Source organism: Myotis nattereri, assembly GCF_964212035.1.
Source record: "Myotis nattereri genome assembly, chromosome: X".
Classification (NCBI taxonomy): Eukaryota; Metazoa; Chordata; class Mammalia; order Chiroptera; family Vespertilionidae; genus Myotis; species Myotis nattereri.
The window spans coordinates 99,218,236-99,240,009 of record NC_138078.1 but is presented as its reverse complement, the minus strand read 5'-3'; the positions used below and the strand labels follow the sequence as shown (position 1 = coordinate 99,240,009).

Sequence of the window (21,774 nt, the reverse complement as noted above, 5' to 3'; positions counted from 1 at the left end):
GAAATCTTACAAAATTAGGCATTATAACAACAGCATTCCCTTTCACAAGAGCATGGAAAGCATAATGATTACTTTTTGAACCACAGAAAATTTCGCTATAATTTATTAATAAAAAGTTGAAATGGGATTTTTAAAATAAACTATACTATTTCATTTACTTGGATTTTTTTTACAGTCATGTTTTCTGTTCTGTTTAATTTTTTATTTGTTTGTTTGTTTATTCATTTATTTTTAAATCTTTATTGTTGAGAGTATTATATGGATTTCGCCCCCCACCCCCATTAACCTCTTCCAGTCCACTCCTGTCTTGCCCAGGCCCTCACCACACCATTGTCTGTGTCCATGGGTTATGTATACATGCATACAAGTTCATTGTTGATCCCTGCCCACACACCCTTCCCTGCCTTCCCTCTGAGGTTCAACTGTCTCTTCATGCTTCTATGTCTCTGGGTCTATTTTTGATCATCAGTTTATTTGTTTCATTAGATTCTGAAAGGGCGAGGACTACGCCCTCCATCTTGCCCCAGGGTAAGGGCTACACCCTCCATCTTACCTTGGCCATGTGCTTGGCAAGGCTTCTTCTCGGAAGCCCAAGCCTCTGCTAACCACACCCAGGACTTCTTTAAACTAACCAATGAAAATCAAGGCAAGTCGCCATAGATATGACCACATCCTGTGTAACAAGACTCCGACTTGTGCCTGGCCAATTGGCAGGGCCCACAATCCTTTCTCCTCCCCTTACACCAACCCCTCCTATAAAACCTCTCTCCACACAGAGTTTGACCTCTCTGCCACTTGGCTTGCCGTTGCGTCAGTGAGTGTGGTGGATGGGGAGCTCGAGCTAGCTCAAATAAAGATTCTTTGCTTTTGCATTGGACTCGGCTGACTCCCTGGTGGGCTCTTGGGGATCTTGAAATCTGGGCATAACATTTGGGGGCTCGTCCAGAATACCAAGACCCCCGATCCAGGGAGTCTGACTGACTGCAGTAGGTGTCTGTGTCATTGTGTGTTCTGTTCTGTGCGAGCTCGTTTCTGAAATCTGTAAGTGCCTGAAAGGTCTTGGTGGACGCACTGGGCGATCATTGGCAGGAGGAGTCGGGGGACGCTCCGCTCCTCCATCTGCAGGGGTGTAGTTTTGCTTCCACGGAGTCAGAAGGTCTGTAGAAACCCCTCAATCTGAGATGAGGTGGGTCGCTCCCGCTGGTTGGCGCACGGCCATCATCTAGCTTTCGGTTTTTGCTTCCATGGAGATGCGAGATTATTTTGGTTTTGCTTCCATGGAGTTGGAAGACTGTACTGGTGGGCCCTTTAGCTGAATGTGTTTGTGTTTGTTTTGTTTTATTCTGTGGACTTATTGGACGGACATTATGGGACAGACTGAAACTACTCCTTTAAGCATTATGGTCAATCATTTTAAAGAGGTAAAGGGAAGAGCCAGCAGCCTCAGTGTGGAGGTCCAGAAAGGCCGGTGGCAGACATTTTGTTCCAGGGAGTGGCCGACTTTTAACGTCGGGTGGCCACCGGAGGGGACCTTTGACCTCCCCACCATCTGCCGGGTCAGGGACGTCATCTCCCAACTTGGGGGGGGGGGGGACATCCTGATCAACTCTCTTACATTGTTACTTGGCAGGACCTCGTGGAAAACCCACCATCTTGGCTTAGGCCCTTTCTACCTCCACACCCTCCTGGGCCGCAGCCCATTCTAGCTTTGCAGGAAACAGAAAAGGAGGAGAAAAAGAAGAATCTCACCCAGCCATCAGCTCCCCCCTACCCTGTCCTGCAGGGGGGGACTGAAGAAGAACTAATCTTTCCTCCCACATATAGCCCACAGGGGGGCGATCCTCCCACGCCAGGAGTTCTTGGAGTGGCGGGGGTGGAGTTCCGGGAGTGGCTGGGGGCGGGGTTCCAGGAGTGGCTGGGGGCAGAGTTCCGGGAGTGGCCGTGGTTCTGGTATGAGGCCCACCTCTCACCCGGCAGAGAGCTCAGCGGAAGCTGTCTGTCACAGCACCCGACTCCACTATCAAGACCCTGCCCTTACTGGCCGCTGGACCCCCGGATGCGGACGGCAACGAGCCCCATCACTATTGGCCTTTCACAACCAGTGACCTTTATGACTGGAAGGCACAAAACCCTAAGTTCTCCGAGAAGCCGGGGAGACTTATTGACATACTAGATTCTGTTCTTTTCACCCATCAGCCCACATGGGACGACTGTCAGCAGCTTTTACAGGTTCTGTTTATGACGGAAGAGAGAGAAAGGATCCTCAATGAGGCCCAGAAGGTGGTTCCAAGTGTAGACAGAAACCCAACCACCAACCAGGCCCAGATGGATGTCTCTTTCCCCTTCACTAGGCCTGACTGGGACTTCAACACGGTAGAAGGTAAAGAGAGGCTCAGAGTCTACCGCCAGACTCTAATGGGGCGTCTCCGCATGGCTGCTAGGAAGCCTACCAATTTGACCAAGGTAGAGAATGTACAGCAGGAAAGAGATGAGTCTCCAACTGCCTTTCTAGAGCGGATCATGGAGGCATATCGCACCTCTACCCCCATGGATCCAGAAGCCCCTGAGAATAAGGCAGCTGTAATCATGAGTTTTATCAACCAGTCAGCCATGGACATTAGAAAGAAACTGCAGAGAATAGATAGGTTAGGAGAAGAGAGTTTTTGGGACTTGTTGGAAGTGGCTGAGAAGGTGTATAATAACCGAGAGCCCCCTGAGGATAGGCAAGCCCATGCCATGGTGGCTGCCAGTGACAAGCAGACCCAAAACCTGGCCAAGATTCTGCTAGCCACCACCACGGAGTCCTCTGAGGAGCGGACCCGCCGCCTTCGCCAGCTTACCGATGGCAAAGAAAGAGGTAAGGGGACCGCCCAAGGGGGGAAAAAGAAGCTGCAATGGAACCAGTGTGTTTACTGCAAAGAGATAGGGCACTGGGTCCGAGAATGCCCAAAGAAGGCCAGTAAAAAGGAAAACAAGACGGACCGGGTGGACGTCTTGGAGCTGGAAGGACTGAGTGATTAGGGGAGTCAGGGTTCGGACCTCCTCCCCGAGCCCAGGGTAACTCTTAGAGTGGAGGGGACCCCTGTTGACTTCCTTGTCGACACTGGAGCACAACATTCGGTCCTCCACACACCTCAGGGGAAGCTAGCTAATAAGTCCTGGGTGCAAGGGGCAACTGGCATGAGACAGTATTCATGGACTACCCGAAGAACAGTAGATCTAGGAACGGGCCGGGTATCCCATTCCTTCATGGTAATACCAGAATGCCCCTACCCCTTATTAGGACGGGACTTGCTAACCAAGATTGGAGCCCAAATAACTTTTAGACAAGGGGAGCCTCAGGTCACCGATGGCAAAGGCCACCCCATCCAGGTTCTGTCTGAGACTGGAGGATGAATGTCGCCTACACCAGGGGGCGCCCCCAGTAGAGAACAATATGGACAGATGGCTGCAAGAATTCCCCACAGCCTGGGCAGAGATGGGGGGAGTAGGACTGGCCACTCACAGAGCCCTAATCCTGGTAGAGCTAAAACCAGGAGAAGGTCCGATAAGAGTCAAACAGTACCCTATGTCCCAGGAGGCCCAGAAGGGAATCCAGCCTCACATCTGGAGACTGCGAAGCCTAGGGATACTGGTTCCATGCCAATCTGCCTGGAACACCCCCCTCCTGCCAGTCAGAAAGCCCCACACGAATGACTATCAACCAGTCCAGGACCTCCAGGAAGTAAATAAAAGAGTTCTGGATATACACCCAACCGTTCCTAACCCATACACTCTTCTAAGTTCTCTGGCACCCTCTAGAGTCTGGTATACTGTATTAGACTTGAAGGATGCCTTTTTCAGCCTGCTGCTAGCGCCTCAAAGCCAACCCCTGTTTGCCTTTGAATGGCACGACCCAGAGGAAGGCTACAGTGGACAATTAACCTGGACGCGATTGCCCCAAGGGTTCCAGAATTAGCCCACCATCTTCGACGAGGCGCTGCATGAAGACCTCAGTGAGTACAGGAGAGAGCACCCCAGTCTCACCCTCCTTCAGTACGCAGATGACATCCTGATTGCTGCCGATACCGTCAAAGATTGTGAGCAAGGGACCAAAGATCTGCTGGCCACCCTAGGGACCTTAGGGTACCGGACTTCTGCGAAGAAGGCTCCGATATGCCAAGAGAGGGTGAGTTACTTGGGATACACATTGGAGGGCAGACAGCGGCGGTTGTCAGATGCTAGGAAAGAGACAGTCTTGAAAATCCCTACTCCCACCTCCTGGAGGGAGGTGAGGGAATTCCTAGGATTGGCTGGCTATTGCTGCCTCAGGATACCAAGTTTTGCTGAGATCCCCAGGCCCCTATATGAAGCCACCAAGGAGGGGAAGGCCTTTGAATGGACTGAGACAGAAGAAATTGCCTTTAATCAGATAAAGAAAGCTCTTTTGGCTGCTCCAGCCTTGGGCCTACCAGACATTACGAAACCCTTTCGCCTCTTTGTAGACGAGTGCAAAGGAGTAGCAAAAGGGGTTTTAACCCAGGCTTTAGGCCCCTGGAGTCGCCCAGTAGCGTATTTGTCTAAAAAGCTGGATAGCCGCCGGCTGGCCACCGTGCCTAAGAATCATTGCGGCAACCACGCTCTTAGTCAAGGATGCCGACAAACTGACCCTGGGACAGGAGATCTGGATCACGACCCTACATGCCATTGAGGACGTCCTAAAGCAGCCTCCTGATAGGTGGATGAGCAATGCTCGCATGACCCACTATCAAAGCTTGCTGTTCAACCCCCCTAAAGTATGGTTCCATCCCAGTGCGGCCCTCAACCCTGCTACCCTGCTACCTAACCCTGACCAAATGCCCCACTACATGACTGTGCAGAAATCCTAGAGCAGGTACATGGACTTCGGAAGGACTTGACCGATCAGCCCCTCCCGGATGCAGAGGCCACCTGGTTCACAGACAGAAGCAGCTTCGTGCGGGATGGGTGCAGGTACGCAGGTGCAGCGGTGGTCACCGACACGAACACCGTGTGGGCGGAGGCTCTGCCCCCTGGGACATCAGCTCAGCGAGCAGAACTCATTGCACTCACCAAGGCACTGAAACTGGGGGCTGGGAAATGGCTTAACACAGACAGCCGTTATGCATTTGCTACAGCTCATGTTCACAGGGCGATCTACCAAGAGAGAGGGCTATTGACAGCAGAGGGACGGACAATAAAAAATAAGCAGGAAATCCTCGACCTGCTTGCGGCCTTATGACTTCCTGCTAAGCTAGCCATCATCCACTGCCAAGGGCACCAGAAGGCAGATGACCCAGTGGCAAGAGGTAACAAAAAGGCTGATCAGGCAGCCAAGGCAGCAGCCTTCACCTCGGTCCCTGCTATGGCCTTACAACTACCAGACCCCGGGGACCCAGTTCTACCAGACCAGACCAGGTACTCTCAGGAAGAGCTGCAGTGGATCAGGAAGCTTCCCCTCACCCAGCAGGTGAGGGGATGGTGGTACACCTCAGACAAGAAACTTATACTGCCGGACCAGCTCGGGGACATGGTATTAGAACACATGCACCGATCCACTCACCTGGGAACCTGGAAAATGAAGGACTTAATCCGACATGCCGGGATCAAGATTCACCAGCAGAGTACCAAGATATATCAGGTTGTGTCTGCCTGCAAGACCTGTCAACTTACGAACGTGAGGGTCAGATCAAATGAAAAAGGGACCAGGCTCAGAGGCACCAAACTGGGAGCACAATGGGAGGTCGACTTCACTGAAATCAAACCAGGGAAGTATGGTTATAAATATCTTTTAGTATTTATAGACACCTTCTCTGGCTGGGTAGAGGCATACCCAACCAAGCATGAAACAGCTCAGACGGTGGCCAAGAAGCTGCTGGAAGACATCTTACACAGGTATGGTTTTCCTGCTATGATAGGGTCCGACAACGGACCAGCCTTTATTTCACAGGTAATACAGGTAGTAACCAGGACTATTGGGGAAAATTGGAAATTACATTGTGCTTATAGGCCCCAGAGTTCAGGTCAGGTAGAAAGGATGAACAGAACTCTAAAAGAGACCCTTACCAAATTAACCATGGAGACTGGCGGGGACTGGGTGGCTCTCCTAACGTATGCCCTTTACTGGGTAAGGAACTCCCCATACACCCTGGGCTTTACTCCCTATGAAATCATGTTTGGCAGGCCACCCCCTATTATTCCTAACCTTAAAGTTGACTTTCTTGCTGAATTTGAAAATCAAGAACTATCTCTTTCCTTGAGAGGGCTCCAGAGGGCGCACGAGGACATTTGGCCACGCCTCCGCACCATCTACGAGACTGGCCCAACCCCAACTCCTCATCAGCACAGACCAGGAGATTGGGTCTACGTCAGAAGGCACTGCCGGGAGACCTTTGAGCCACTTTGGAAGGGTCCCTACACTGTGGTGCTGACGACCCCCACCGCTCTCAAGGTAGACGGCGTCGCGACCTGGTTCCATCACAATCACGTCCGGTCAGCAGACCCATCCATGATCCAGGAAGACTTCGTCACCAAATGGAGCGTCAATCGAGATCAACGCAACCCGCTCAAGCTCAAGCTACGGCGTGCTCGACCTGCCTGATGCTGGTAATATTGCTCGTGATCACTCCTGCCACCAGGAGCCCCCACAATACTGTGTAATAGACTTAGATAATGCCTGCATCTTCACGGACATGGCCCCAAAGAGACAAGGACAATTTATAGGATCACATGTTTAGTAGCAGAAGATTTGGCTGCCTGAAGCGGCCATGATGCCAATATTATGTTTCATTGTATTGATGTGTTATATTGACCTTTGATTCTCTTGCAGGTTTGAATGTATGTTGGTTATCCTGAAAGGGGAATGTGTGGGGTGAACCCCAAAAGTAAAAGGGGTCTAGCTGCCAAGAGGGCAGGTGCCCAACTGGGCAGGGAAGGGTGCCCATCAGGTTTTGGCCTCTGTTGAGAGACAGTTAATGGTTGGCAGCCTGTATACTGTCTTGCAAGCCTGCGTAACCATGCCCATGTCAGGGGTAGTAAAGCTGGGAAAGGCCTGTTTGGAATAGAAGGTCTGAGGCATAGTTGTGCATAGAAAGAAGGTTTAATGCCAACAGTTACTGTTTTATTATAAATCCATGAAAAGGAATTAGCAAGGCAGATCAGTATATTTTTCTCCTTATGTAATTCCTCCGAAATCTGGCAATGCTAAATAAGTACGTTTCTTTGCATAGATTAAGTAAGACTGGTTCCTAATAGTGGTTTTATTAACGGAAAACTTTGACTGGAGTATCATGTTTTAAAGAGCCCTGTCTGAGTTCTAAAGACTTAAAGCCAGTAAAAATGCCACAAAGAAAGCCTGGTATCCTGCTTGGGAGCCCTGAAGATGGCTGGCGCTGGAGCGTCAGGCCCGTGCCCTACCATCACTGGCGGTTGGTCAGAGTAGAAGGGGAGCAATAAGGATGCCCCTGCATCCCTGCGGAACCCCCACACACTCTGGGCCGCAACGAGTAGGAGGGCTACTGAGATGGGCCTTAAAGCCTGAAGCGTGGGCTCAGGTGGAGTTGCTACAGGTGAGGGATTCACCTAACTCAGCAGATACTGCAGGCAGGCCTGATGGTAGCTGGATGGCTTGGCTTCCTGGCCCTACGGGGCACATTAAGATTCCATTCCAGCAAAGGTGGTTGGTTACCATTCTTGCTGTGTTTATGCAAATATCAGGCCAAATTGAATACAGTAGATAAATTAATCTTGACTTGTATTTTTGATAGCTATGGAGGAATTTTAAGAAGAAAAATCCTATTTCAATAGAAGTTGTTAAAGCTAAAATGATTTCTTTCCCTTCCACCGGACCATTTGTTAAGCATATAGGGATAGTTCAGTTGATAGTTCTGTGTGCCCCTCTAGCAACAGTGGAATAGAAATGCAGTCCGTCTCATGATTGAGCCAGAAGTTCCAAGACAGAGGGGGGAATGAAAGGGCGAGGACTATGCCCTCCATCTTGCCCCAGGGTAAGGGCTACGCCCTCCAACTTACCTTGGCCATGTGCTTGGCAAGGCTTCTTCCCGGAAGCCCAAGCCTCTGCTAACCACACCCAGGACTTCTTTAAACTAACCAATGACAACCAATGACAATCAAGGGAAGTCACCATAGATATGACCACATCCTGTGTAACAAGACTCCGACTTGTGCCTGGCCAATTGGCAGGGCCCACAGTCCTTTCTGCTCCCCTTACTCCAACCCCCTCTATAAAACCTCTCTCCACACAGAGTTTGACCTCTCTGCCACTTGGCTTGCCGTTGCGTCAGTGAGTGTGGTGGATGGGGAGCTCGAGCTAGCTCAAATAAAGATTCTTTGCTTTTGCATTGGACTCAGCTGGGTCCCTGGTGGGCTCTTGGGGGTCTTGAAATCTGGGCATAACAGATTCCACATATGAGTGAGATCATGTGATATGTATCTTTCTCTGACTGGCTTATTTTCCTCAGCATAATACTCTCCAGGTCCATCCATGCTGTTGCAAATGGTAAGAGGTCTTTCTTTTTTTTATTGCCATGTAGTATTCCATTGTATAAATGTACTAAAGTGTGTGTGTGTGTGTGTTTTTATCCACTAATCTGATGGGCACTCAGGCTGTTTACAAGTCCTAGCTATTAAAAATTGTGCTGTTATGAATATATGGATGCATATATCCTTTGTGTTTAGTGTTTCAGGTTTCTTAGGATATATTACTAGAAGCAGAATCACTGGGCCAAATGGGAGTTCCATTTTTAATTTTTTGAGGAAATTCCATACTGTTTTCCACAGTGGCTGCCCCAGTCTGCATTTCCACCTGCAATGTACTAGGGTTCCCTTTTCTCCACAGCCTTGCCAACACTTGTCGTTTGTTTTGTTGAGAAAGCCTATAGTAAAAGTGAAGTTTCTGTCAATTAAAAAATACTCATGTCTTCTACTGCCATGTTCAACTTGGAACTAGTGTGATAATATTGTATATGTGGATTAGTAAAGAAGGTACAAATGAGAAAGGATATAGAAAGGCTAGAAGCCTGAATCTGTTAATCAGTACATTCTTGGTAGCCTATGATTAAGTCACAGCCCTTTCTTAACAATCTGGTCTTGCAAGACCTATTTTCCTAATTACTCCCAATTTACAATGGGCCATAAACAAAAGAATGTAACAGCATAGCTAGAGGCATTACCCAGAACAGGCATTTAGATACAATCTAACTTCCCCTTTCTAACTGACTCAGGAGGGGCTGTGAAGGCCACCACAAAAGCCTGGTAGTTAGGAAACACATAGAATACAAAGAAACCTAGAAATATCTATACTAATAAAAGGGTAATGTGCTAATTAGACTGGCAGACCTTCTGGGAGACCTTCCAGACGTCCTTCCAGACAAAGCCATGGTGGCGGGGCCAAGGCAGAGGTGGTTAGGGGCTATCAGGTCAGCAGGGAAGGGCAGTTGGAGGCAATCAGGATGGCGGGGGAGGGCAGTTGGGAGGGGGGGAGCAGGCCGGCAGGGGGTGGCAGTTGGAGCTGAGCAGTCTGGTGGGGGGGCATTTGGGGGTGATCAGGCTGGCAGGCAGGTGAGCAGTTAGAGGCCAGTGGTCCCGGATTGCAAGAGGGATGTCTGACTGCTGGTTTAGGGTGCTGGATGGGCTGAGGGACATAGCCTCCTATGCATGAATTTCGTGCACCAGGCCACACGTGTGTGTGTGTGTGTGTGTGTGTGCACACGACCAGGTGTGGCACCCCAACACTCTGATCAGCCCTGCCAAGTACGCGACCAGGGACAGCGCCCCAACCCCCTAATCAGCCCTGCCCTGTACGGGACTGGGGGCTGCGCCCCAACCCCCTAATCTGCCTTGCCCTGTGTGGGACCGGCGGCAGCATCCCAACCCCCTGAAACCTAGGGATCGGCCTGCCATCTGCCACCCGGGGAGCAGGCCTAAGCTAGCAGAGGGTTATCTCCCAAGGGGTCCCAGACTGTGAGAGGGCACAAGTGGGGCTGAGGGACACCCCCCACCCCCCTCACCCAACCCCCCACCAGTGCACAAATTTTTGTGCACCCGGCCTCTAGTGCACAAAAATTTGTGCACTCGGGGTGGGGGGGTCCCTCAGCCTGCCTAAGACCTCTCGCAGTCTGGGACCCCTTGGGAGATAACGACCTGCTGGCTTAGGCCTGCTCCCGGGTGGCAGAGGGCAGGCCCAATCCCTAGGTACAGCCCCTGGTCGGGCTCAGAGCAGGGCTGATTGGGGAGTTGGGCCGCTGCCCCTGTCATGCACAGAGCAGGGTGGATCGGGAGGTTGCGATGCCACCCTGAGTCACGCTCAGGGTAGGGCCGATTGGGGGGTTGGGGCACCGCCCCCTGTCACACTCAAGGCAGGGTTGATGGGGAGGTTGTGGCGCCACCCCCTGTCACTCACAGAGCAGGGCCCATCAGGGGGTTGGGGAGCTCCCCCCTGTCACTCACAGAGCAGGGCCCCTCAGGGGGTTGGGGAGCTCCCCCCTGTCACTCACAGAGTAGGGCCAATAGGGGAGTTGGGGCACCACCCTCTGTCACATACTGAGCAGGGTGGATCAGGGGGTTGGGGCGCCGCACCCTGTCACACTCAGGGCAGGGCTGATGGGGAGGTTATGGCTCTACCCCGTCACACACAGAGCAGGGCCTGTGGGAGGGGGGGGTTGGGGCGCCGCACCCTGTCACACACAGAGCAGGGCCGATCAGGGGGTTGGGGCACTGCAGCCTGTCACACACAGAGCTGCAGGGCAATCAGGGGGATGGGGAGCTCCCCGCTATCAGGCACAGAGCAGGGCTGATCAGGGGGTTGGGGCGCCTTCCCCTGTCATGAACAGAGCAGGGCCGATAGGGAGGTTGTGGTCCCACCCCCTGTCACACACAGAGCCACAGGGCGATCAGGGGGTTTGGGCACTGCCCCCTGTCACGCTGATCCTGGTGCTTGGAGGCCTTGCGGCTCCGCTGATCCCGGTGCTGGGAGGAATATTACCCTTTTACTATATAGAATAGAGGCCTGGTGTAGGGGTGGGGGCCGGCTGGTTTGCCCTGAAGGGTGTCCTGGATCAGGGTGGGGCTCCCCACTGGGGTGCCTGGCCAACCTGGATGAGGGGATGATGGCTGTTTGCAGCTGATCACACACCCTTCAGGGTGGGGGTCCCCACTGGGGTGCCTGGCCAGTCTGGGTGAGGGGCTGAGGGCTGTTTTCCGGCTGGCAGGTGACTGAAGCTCCCAACCGCTCCTTTTTTTCTTTTTTCTTTTTATTCTGGGCCAGCTTTAGCTCTGAGGCTTGGCTCCAGCTCTTAGGCCTCTGCTGCTGAAAGCAGGTTTCTGGCCTTTTTTTACCTTCTGTATTTGAAACAATGTTGCCATCCTGCTGGCTGAAGCCTGGTGGACTAAAGCAGGTTTCTTGGCTTTTGTTTAGCTTCTATATTTGTAACATAGTTGCTTAGAGTTGCAGCTCAGAGGCCGGCAGCGGCAGGTGGGGAACGTTGGAGTCCTCTGTCACTGAAGCAAGCAAGCCTCATGTTCACTTCCAGCTGCCTGGCTGCCGGCCGCCATCTTGGCTGACAGTTAATTTGCATATCGCCCTGATTAGCCAATGGGAAGGGTAGTGGTCATACGCTAATTACCATGTTTCTCTTTTATTAGATAGGATACACACACACACACACACACACTAGAGGCCTGGTGCACAAAATTTGTGCACGGGGTGTGTGTGTGTGTGTGTGTGTGTGTGTGTCCCACAGCCCAGCCTATACCCTGTCCAATCTTGGGGTCTCTTGAGGGATGTCCAGTGGGATCAGGCCTGAACGGGCAGCCAGACATCCCTCTCACAATTCAGGACTGCTGGCTCCCAACCACTCGCTTGCTTGCCTGCCTGATTGCCACTAACCACTTCTTCCTGCCAGCCTCATCATCCCCTAACTCCTCTCCTGCCAGCCTGATTGACACCTAACTGTGCCCCTGCCAGCCCGATTGCCCCCAACTGCCCTCCCCTGCAGGCCTGGTCCCCCCCAACTGCCTTCCACTGCTGGCCTGGTCACCCACAACTACCCTCCCTTGCTGGCCATCCTGTGGTGGCCATCTTGTGACCACATGGGGGCGGCCATCTTGTGTGTTGGAGTGATGGTCAATTTGCATATTACTCTTTATTAGCTAGGATATGGCAATCTCATTGTATCACTTCTTCAAGCTTTGGATCTTTGTATCCCCTGAGCCAGCAGTGCTGCTTGATTAAAGGTCTCTCCTGAAACCTCTGAGTGCTTGACTGTTACCTTTTTGTGCCAATTCCATAACACAAACACAAGAGCATTAGTATAGTCCCTTTTACCTGGAGGTCCAGGAAGGCCAGGTGGACCCTGTATTCCAGGAAATCCTTGCTCTCCTTTTTCTCCAGGCAAGCCAGGTAATCCCATGTTTCCTTTTTCTCCTACAGTTACACCAGTCCCAGGCCTAGGAATTACCTTTATTATAAAAGAAAGAAAATGAACTCATAAAAAGCAGAATCTCATTCTCCAGAAGATAACCTAGCAGCTATGTATGATTATAATGTCATCATTTTCACAAAGTGCTGAGATGCAAAATCATTGACCATTACAAAGATTGAGTCACATTCTATATCACTCCTTCAACTGATTAGAAATTGTCCAAAACCAGTTATAATATTACCACTCTCCTGAGCTCCAGGAATATAGAGCTATCATTATTTTAGTGTATCTTGCCTTGTAATTCACATTCAGTTCATTGCAATCACTTAACCTAAGCCTGATCAGTCTTTACTGTAAATGTCTCTCTAGTGTTCCCTCTTCTTTACTTTGCCACAGTTACTATCCTTACCTCACACTTGGACTAACAGAAGCACTTTTGAACTTTTCCTCTTGAATCCAAATCTATTGCTAGGATATGCTTCCTCAAAACCTAATTTTTCTGTGGTTAAAGACTCAAAAATTTTTCACTACTTCTTACTATATCTGATGCTACTTTTAACCCTGTACTCTGTCAAGTCACTTTTCCCATACCTTTCTTCCCTTTTTTATCTCCTGCTATTACTACTGATAAATTTTTAGTAGAGTGAGGTCTATCTGATTATAACCACTTCATGCAACTTGCACATCCTTGTCTTTGTTTTGAATATGCCATTTTATTTTTAATTTTTTAACTAGAGGCCTGATGCATGAAGATTTGTGCAAAAATAGGCCTTCCTTCCCCTGGCTGTCAGTACCACCTTCGCTCCAGCCCAGAGTTGCCTTCTGCCTTCGCACACTGCCCAGAGGCCTGGAGGCGGGCACGGCAGAGTGCATGCATCGTTACCATAGCGATGCAAGTGTCCTGGTCTGGCCGCCACCATCTTTGTCATGTTAATTTGCATATTCCCTCCTTATTGGCTGTGGGTGCCACCATCTTTGTCATGAAGTGATGGTTAATTTGCATATTCCATCTGATAGGATATGCAATTTAAAATATCAATAATGCCTTCTTCCAACCTTTCCCTTTATCAACCCATTTTTTTCTTTCTCTTAAAAAAAAAGATAAAGAAAACTCATCTCTTCCAGGAAGACTTTATTGATTAAAACCAATGAACTGATTATTATTTTTCTCTCTGTCTTCTTAGAACCTCAGCATCTAAAGAATTTCACATGATCTCACTCATTTATGGGATATAATAAACAACATAAACTGATGAACAAAAACAGATTCAGAGACAGAGAAGCATCGATCAGACCATCAAACCTCAGAGGGAAGGTAGGGGAGGGTGAGGGTAAGGGGGAGAGATCAACCAAAGGACTTATATGCAAGTATATAGGCCCAACCAATGGACACAGACAACAGGGGGGTGAGGGGATGAGTGGGGGTTATGTGGGATAATGTGGGGATAAAGACACATACGTAATAACTTAATCAATAAAAAATTAGAAAAAAAAATTTCATACTAAAAAATCTAAACACAAAGAAATTAAGCTCATAAAGCTAGAAAGGTTAGTAAGCTTTAGATTTAAGAAAGTATCTGTCCAATGTACAAATCAACACCTACTGGCAAAGTGTGATATTTCACTGGACATAAGAAACATTCAGAAAAAAGAACACTGAAAGTTGTGGGACCTAGAATTGGGATAGCAATTCAAAGGGGAAAGTGAGATGCTGGAAAGAACTGATTCTCAAAATTTTCATGTCTTCTGATATTCATCAAAATTTTAATCATCTTATTTGATAAAGAAATGATTTATTAGAGTACTAAAACTGATTTTAAAATTAAAGTGAATAAAATTATATAATATTTTTAAAAGTATATCCTTGTTAGATTTAATAAGGTACTAAGTATCAATATCTGAAGCTCACTATGGGAAAAATAATATAATTTTATCTGAGTACATAGGTTTCATGGCACTTGCACATAGCAGATTTAATACAGTTTAAAATCAAGAGTCTTACCAAATTTTAGCCAAATAAAAACCAATCTGTCAAATTGCAACATGATATTTTATTCTTAATGAAATGAAAGTATATTTTATTTAAATTTCACGGTGGATGCAAACATGACAAAAAATCTCTAAATCCCCCAATTAGTATTTCATGAAGCAGTTTGCTACATTTGCTATTAAAGGTCCCTAGAAGCACACACTCAGGGGGAAAAAGAGGTGTGACTCAGACAATTAAAAATTGAGAAAACCTCCTTAGACTAAATTCTTCTTTATCTTGAGCTCTGCAGGGGAAAGGACCAATTCCTAGTTCCCCAAGTTTCTTTTATTGAAACTTTGTAAGCAACACTTGCACCACCTGCTGGTTACTTGAGAAATTATTTGGTAATCATGATGCATAACAACCCAAACTCATAATTTTGGAGCTTTACTGTGGAGATGTAATATACAGACAGAACAATACATAGACTTTGAGGTCAACATCAATAACATTTTTAGATGTAAAAATTTTTAAGACAGTAGAAGTTGATAATGACTAGGAATTTTGTGTTCCACTAGAAATAGGGTACATAGTATATAATTAAGGCACAAAAATGAAAATTCATTAATACATTTGATAAATGAAGACTAAAAAAACTTACAAGTCCAGGAGGGCCAGGTGGGCCAATGTCACCTTTTTGGCCCTGTTTAATACAATTTTAAAATAGGTTAGTGAAAATCACATTGAAACATTCATTTCTTCAAAAGCATAACAGATAACATTCACAAAGTCCCAGAAATCCAAAATAAAATATATCAAAAACTATATCATGAGATACATAAAACAGTTTTGCGATAAGCCTGAGAAGATCTGTGATGCTATTTCAGATTTACTAGCTATACAATCTTGACCAAATACAGTGGGGCCTTGACTTAGGAGTGTCCCAACTAATGAGTTTTCAAGATGCGAGCCATCTCTTGGCCAATTTTTTGCTTTGAGTTGCGAACTAAAATTCAGGTTATGAGCCAGTTTCAGATACCACACCGCTAGTTGGCGCAGCGAACTTCACAGTGAGCACCACAACATCAGCCCAGCATCACGTGTCTCACTCGTTCACTTTTTTATTTGACATACGAGTAATTTGAGTTATGAGTTCCATCATGGAATGAATTAAACTCGTAAGTCAAGGCCCCACTGTAAATTAATTTCTCTGTCTTATCTATAGGGCAGGATTCTAAGATATTTCTAGCTCTAACATCCTTTAATTTTAAAATTCCTGTTTTCTAAGAAACTGTAAATATTTTATGAAGATGATACTGAATAAAAAAAATTGGTACCAATATAATTAGTTTAAGCCATTACGTATTTATATATTTAGCCATGTTCCTTTTCATAAACCTTGTCAAAGGCAAAAATTTAGTGTAATTTCCATTATTGACAGATATATTCTAGCTAATGGACTTAAGTATAATCAGGAATAGCTAATAAATCATAGTTACTTTGTGACTTTGCTCTTAGAAGTTAATGAAAAACAAATTCAAACAAAACTATTACCCTTAACCACTAGCTAAAACAGCATGAAGAACACAGTATTCAATTGTTACTCTACTGGCCAATACCCAAGAATAGATTTCTCTCCCACAACTCTACTCTTGTTCTAGACTTAATAGAAACCTACCTATAAGCTCTTTTTACTTTAAAAAGTTGTTCTGTCCTAGCTCTGGCTGGTGTTCCTCAGTTGGTTGGAGCATCGGCTATACACCAAAAGGTAGTAGGTTCGATTATCAGCTAAGGCACATACACAGGCTACAGGTCTGATCACTTATGGGAGACAATCAATCTACGTTTCTCTTTTAAATCAATGGAAAAAGTTACTCTGTCCTATAACTTTTTACTTAATACTTGAAAAACAACCGTATTCTCTGAATATATGCAATTTCCTTTATTCTACTTGTGCCTCTTATTTGAAGATAAAACTCAGATCTAATTTTGAGATAAACCACCATTTAAATAGTGGCCTCAGAATACTTAAGTTTGTAACACCTTGCCTGCAAAACAAAGCTTTTCAGTTTGAGCTTTTATACAAAGCAACTAGAGACCATAGAGATTGGAAAACTGGATATTTTGTGATCTGATATATATATATATATATATATATATATATATATATATATATATATATATATGAATTGTGTGCTTCATACATTCTTTCAATGTCACTTTTAAAATAGGCAACTAAATAAATGTCTACAGTCAGGCTACATAGTCAAATGAAAGAAAAAAAACAACAAAGAATTAGTCACAGACTCCTAGACAATAACTGCATACAGAATGGAAATGTTTCATGAAGACATTCTAAAGTCACAACTATAAGCCTTTTTAGTAGGAGGACCTCACTAAAATAGTGGTGAATCTTCTTTCCGGAGAACAAAAGTTTTGCAGATACATATTTAAAGTAAAGGCATCAACTTTTCACAATGGAAATGCTGAAATTAAACAATTCCTCATGGACTGTGATTTAGAACAATAGACAAAAATTCAGAGGAAGTGGTATTTGAAAAAAGAGGGCAACACCAAAAGATGGATAAAGAATGTATGTCTTGAATACAAAAGCTAGTTATTTAGAACTTTTCAATTATAACTCAGTCTTGGGAGAGAAATGAATTATTATTATAACTAGGATAAAATCAGTCACTTCGAAGTATTAAAAGTCTTACCTTTTCTCCAATCCTTCCAGGTTCACCAGGGTAACCAGGATCACCAGGCAAACCCTTTAAAACACAGAGGACAGTATGGCATCAGCAAAAATGAAGGACATCTCCAAATCCTCTCCTCCATAAAAAAAAAAAGTAGCTGGAGTCAAACCTTTTAGAACTCTAGAAATTAACCAGACTTGCAGCCATCCAGGAAGCATTTATTGAAAACAAGTGACCTTTTAATTTGCTCTATCTATTCCCATCACCCCTCCTTAGCTTCTCAGTAGCTTCGAAAACCAATAATACTTAAGGTTAAAAACAGTAGCCTGGCAACAACTGGAAGAGAAAAAAAAAAAAAAAAACTTGGTTGGAGCTTCTTCAAAGACCCTTTCCCACAGAAGTGTCATTATTTCACTTGTACAATGGTTACCCAAAAGACTCCACTGGCAAGACTACCTTTGTTTGACCTAATTTGAGTTCTCCCAATACCGCCGAGAACAGCCTTTTCCCTGGGTATAGCTATAGAAAACCATCAGGCAAATTGTTGAATATCATGGCTGCTAATCATTAAACAAAGAAAAAATGTTCAAAAAACAACAACAAAACAAAACAAAACAAAACAAAACAGAAAAACAGGAACTGAGGCCCTGAATTTTCCTCCTCTTATACCATTTTATATGTTTAAGCCATTTGTGAATCTGTAGTTTATAAGTTGTGGACTGCCTGTTCAGCAGAATTACATCTAAGTAAATTTATGTGATTTTATTGTTTCCAACTTCCAGTCTTGTTAAGAATAATCCTTTTCCTTTGAAATTCTCTCCAAATGTCATCAAATTTCCTATCTGTCCTTGAAAACTTCTTTTAATATCTACTGTGGATACTCTTAATACTAAGGTTGCTTGAAATAATGTTCCTGGACTGACATGTTTTAAATGTTTCTCCATTTCTTAGTAATTTGAATTATCTGTCAAAACTTTTACTTAAAAAACTTATGTTCATACAAAAAATTTGTATGTGAATGATTTTAGCAATTTTATTCATAATGGCCAAAACCAGAAACAATCAAAATACCCTTCAATGGGCAATTGAATAAGTCTGTCTTGCTACACCCATACAAACAAATACTATTCATCAATAAAAGTGATTGAACTATTGATACACAGTACAATGCATTATGCTATGTAAATGAATACTAATTTAAAAGGCTATGTACATAGAAGTGAAATCATGTTGTATTTGTCTTTTTCTGTCTGACTCATTTCATTTAGTATAATACCCTCTAGTTCAGTGATGGCGGGCCTATGACACGCGTGTCAGAGGTGACAAGCAAACTCATTTTTTTGGTTGATTTTTCTTTGTTAAATGGCATTTAAATATATAAAATAAATGTCAAAAATATAAATCTTTGTTTTACTATGGTTGCAAATATCAAAAAATTTCTATATGTGACACGGCACCAGAGTTAAGTTAGGGTTTTTCAAAATGCTGACACGCTGAGCTCAAAAGGTTCACCATCACTGCTCTAGGTCCATATGTGGAGTCTAAAAAGCAAAACAAATGAATAAACAAAGAGAAAGACTCATAGATACAGAGAACAGAGTGATAACTATGTATGGTGCTGGTGGGTACTTAAAGTATTGGGGAGACCACTTTGTAAACTATATGATTGTCTAACTGCAATGCTGTACACTTGAAATTAATACAAAATAATATTGAATGTAAACTGTGAAACTGAAAAATAAACTTGAAAGTCTATATACAATATGATTTCATTTGTATGATACTATGGAATAGGTAATATTGTAGGGATAAATAACAGATCAATTTAAAAAAAACATATTTTATTGATTTTTTACAGAGAAGAAGGGAGAGGGATAGAGAGAAACATCGATCAGCTGCCTCCTGCACACTCCCGCAACCAAGGTATATGCCCTTGACCAGAATCGAACCTGGGACCCTTCAGTCCGCAGGCCAATGCTCTATCCACTGAGCCAAACCAGTTAGAGCAAGAACAGATCAATTTTTGCCAGAGACTTAACTTGGGATGGAAGGGATGGGATGACTATGAAAAAAAGGAGTGTGATGAAACTTTTGAGGATGATGGAATTGTTTTTGATTATGGAGTTGGTAACACAGATATATGCATTTGTCAATACACACATAGCTGTATGTTAATAATGATTCATTTTACAGTACGAACATTATATCTCAATAAACCTGGTTTAAAAATCTGGCTAAAACATACGTGTGTGTGTGTGTGTGTGTGTATACACATACATACAATGGAATCTACTCAATAAGGAAAGATGAAATACTGCCATTTGTGACAACATGGATTGATCTTGAGAATATTACGCTAAGTGAAATAAGTCAAACAGAAAAAGTCAAGATCCATATGATTTCATTCATAAGTGGAATATAAAACAAAAAGAAATAATGAACAATGAAGACAAACAAAAAACAACTCATAGACACAGACAATAGTATGATGATTAACAGAGGGAAGGAGGCTTGGGGGAGGTAGCAAAGGGTAAAGGGGGTCAAATATATGGTGATGAAGAGAAATTTGACTTTGAGTGATAAATACACAATGCAATATATAAATGATGTATTATAGAATTATACACTTAAAACCTATATAACTTTATTAATCAAGGTTACTGCAATCAATTTAATTAAAAAATAAAATACAGAATCAGATTTTGGTTTCAAAAAAATCTGACACAAAAACAGGAATTTCAAATTCATGTTCAAAAGAAAAAGAGTAATTTCCACTCATTTAAACTATTCCAAATATAAGCCTCTCTGCTATCCTGCTTCCTGACCTTGCCTTTTTTTTCCCCTGGGGTAATGTACTTTACTCACTGGAATTCCTGGCTGGCCATTCTCTCCATCTTTGCCCGGTTTACCCTAGGATTCAAAGAAATGCAAGAATATAAACTTGCTGTTTAAGAAGTATGAGATTAAAGAACATAACAACCTTTATTCCTGACTTGGACTATATTAGGTAGATGTTTTGGACTTCAATATTATAATAAATAAATAGACTTCAATATTATAACATTCAAATAAAATAATATTTTATGTATTCATTTGTGACATTTTGAAGCAATAAAAATAGGATTTAAAGGGAAAGAATGAAATTATACTCAAATATTTAAAAAAAATTTTCAGAGTATTAGTAATTATAACACTTACTCTTTTGCCAGGTTCTCCTTGTTCACCCTTCTCACCTTTCACACCACCTGGAGGGCCCTGGACACACAAAAATAGTTTTACATTGGTTCATGGAATGCTATATATTAATACCGATTTACATTAAATGATGCTAAAAAAAATTAGGTTACTTACTGGAGGACCACGCATCCCTGGAGGTCCGGGAGGCCCTCGTTCACCAGGAAGTCCCTATGTAGTAGTAGAGGAAAGGAAAGCACTATTAATACTGTTAATACTACAACTAGCTTGAAATGCTTTTATGAAGCTGAACTATAGACTCATGTAGTATAATCAAAGATAACAGGATGTTTTTAATTCAAAATCGAAATCTGCTAGGCAAATGGACCATCTTTTTTCACTTAATTTAATTTTTAGTGTATGGTCAAGTCAAATTTTGAGATAAATAACAAGATAATACTTAAAATGAGAGTATTAATGATTTTTAAAAATTTATCTTTTTTGTTGAAAGTATTACAGATACCCCCCTGTAAATATACTAGAAAATGTAATCTTACATTTTAAGTGGATGGATTATAAAGTATGTAGTATATTATACATCAGTAAAGTTCTTTAAACATTTAATTATCTCAAATCCTTGTTATTTTTAGAATAATGTAATCATTTAGAGCTTATAATGCATTTTAATGGAATACCACTTTTATAGCAGTTGCTAATTGATTTTCTCTCCACACACTCACCTGATCTCCTTTCTGAAATTCTACATCAATTGGTCTTTTCTGTTCACTGATCTGCCCTGGTGGCCCAGGAGGGCCCTGAAGACCTTGCTCACCCTATTTGCAAGATAAAATAAGAATGTGATATTTCATAATTTACACAGAAAATAATATAACATGTAAGCAAAGTGACAAGGGGCAAAATGACAAGTTCAAATAACTATGAAAGGAACAAACTTGGGGATGAATAATCCCCTTTTATCTTTACTCACCTTTTCTCCCTTGGGTCCTTGAAAATTTAAGCCCATATTACCCTGAAGAAATAGGATTCAGTTTAAAATCTCATTGACAATAACAAAAAAATCCACACCAAATAAAAGATGTAAAGAAAAAGAAAATACCTTTAGTCCTGGAAGTCCTGGTGGACCAGGAGGGCCCTAAGAATTGAAGACACAGAAAAGAAAACAAGTGTTATATTAATGTTTATTTAAAAATTATTTTGTTGCATAAAAAAATGAGGACTGAGGACGCCCTTCAAAATAATATTTTCTATTTTTCCTCATTGCTTTCTAGTCAGACACACATTTTAAATAATTTAAACAAAGTAGATCAATGTGGAGAATTCTCATGTCAGGATACGAGTGGGCAGGGGAAGACATTCAAGGATGGATATAGACACCAGTGCCAAAATAAGTAAAAAAGTTAATGTCAACAAACATCAAATTTCTCATGTCAGAATTATAGGTCAATTTAGGTAACATAAGGCAATTAACTCTCTAATT

General features: G+C 43.9%; 1 protein-coding gene across 2 annotated transcripts in view; it reads right to left on the bottom strand.

Moving 5' to 3' along the window:
* The window catches only part of COL4A5 (collagen type IV alpha 5 chain), a gene marked incomplete at both ends in the record, with an annotated part of 331,327 nt that overhangs the window by 111,834 nt on the left and 197,719 nt on the right, over window positions 1–21,774 (bottom strand). For both annotated transcript variants that reach the window (XM_081115359.1, XM_081115360.1), the window contains 9 exons: window positions 12,341–12,473; window positions 15,068–15,109; window positions 17,124–17,177; window positions 19,968–20,012; window positions 20,301–20,357; window positions 20,454–20,507; window positions 21,017–21,109; window positions 21,265–21,306; window positions 21,394–21,429. In XM_081115359.1, coding sequence (XP_080971485.1) covers window positions 12,341–12,473; window positions 15,068–15,109; window positions 17,124–17,177; window positions 19,968–20,012; window positions 20,301–20,357; window positions 20,454–20,507; window positions 21,017–21,109; window positions 21,265–21,306; window positions 21,394–21,429 — 556 coding nt within the window. The remainder of the gene's footprint in view (window positions 1–12,340; window positions 12,474–15,067; window positions 15,110–17,123; window positions 17,178–19,967; window positions 20,013–20,300; window positions 20,358–20,453; window positions 20,508–21,016; window positions 21,110–21,264; window positions 21,307–21,393; window positions 21,430–21,774) is intronic.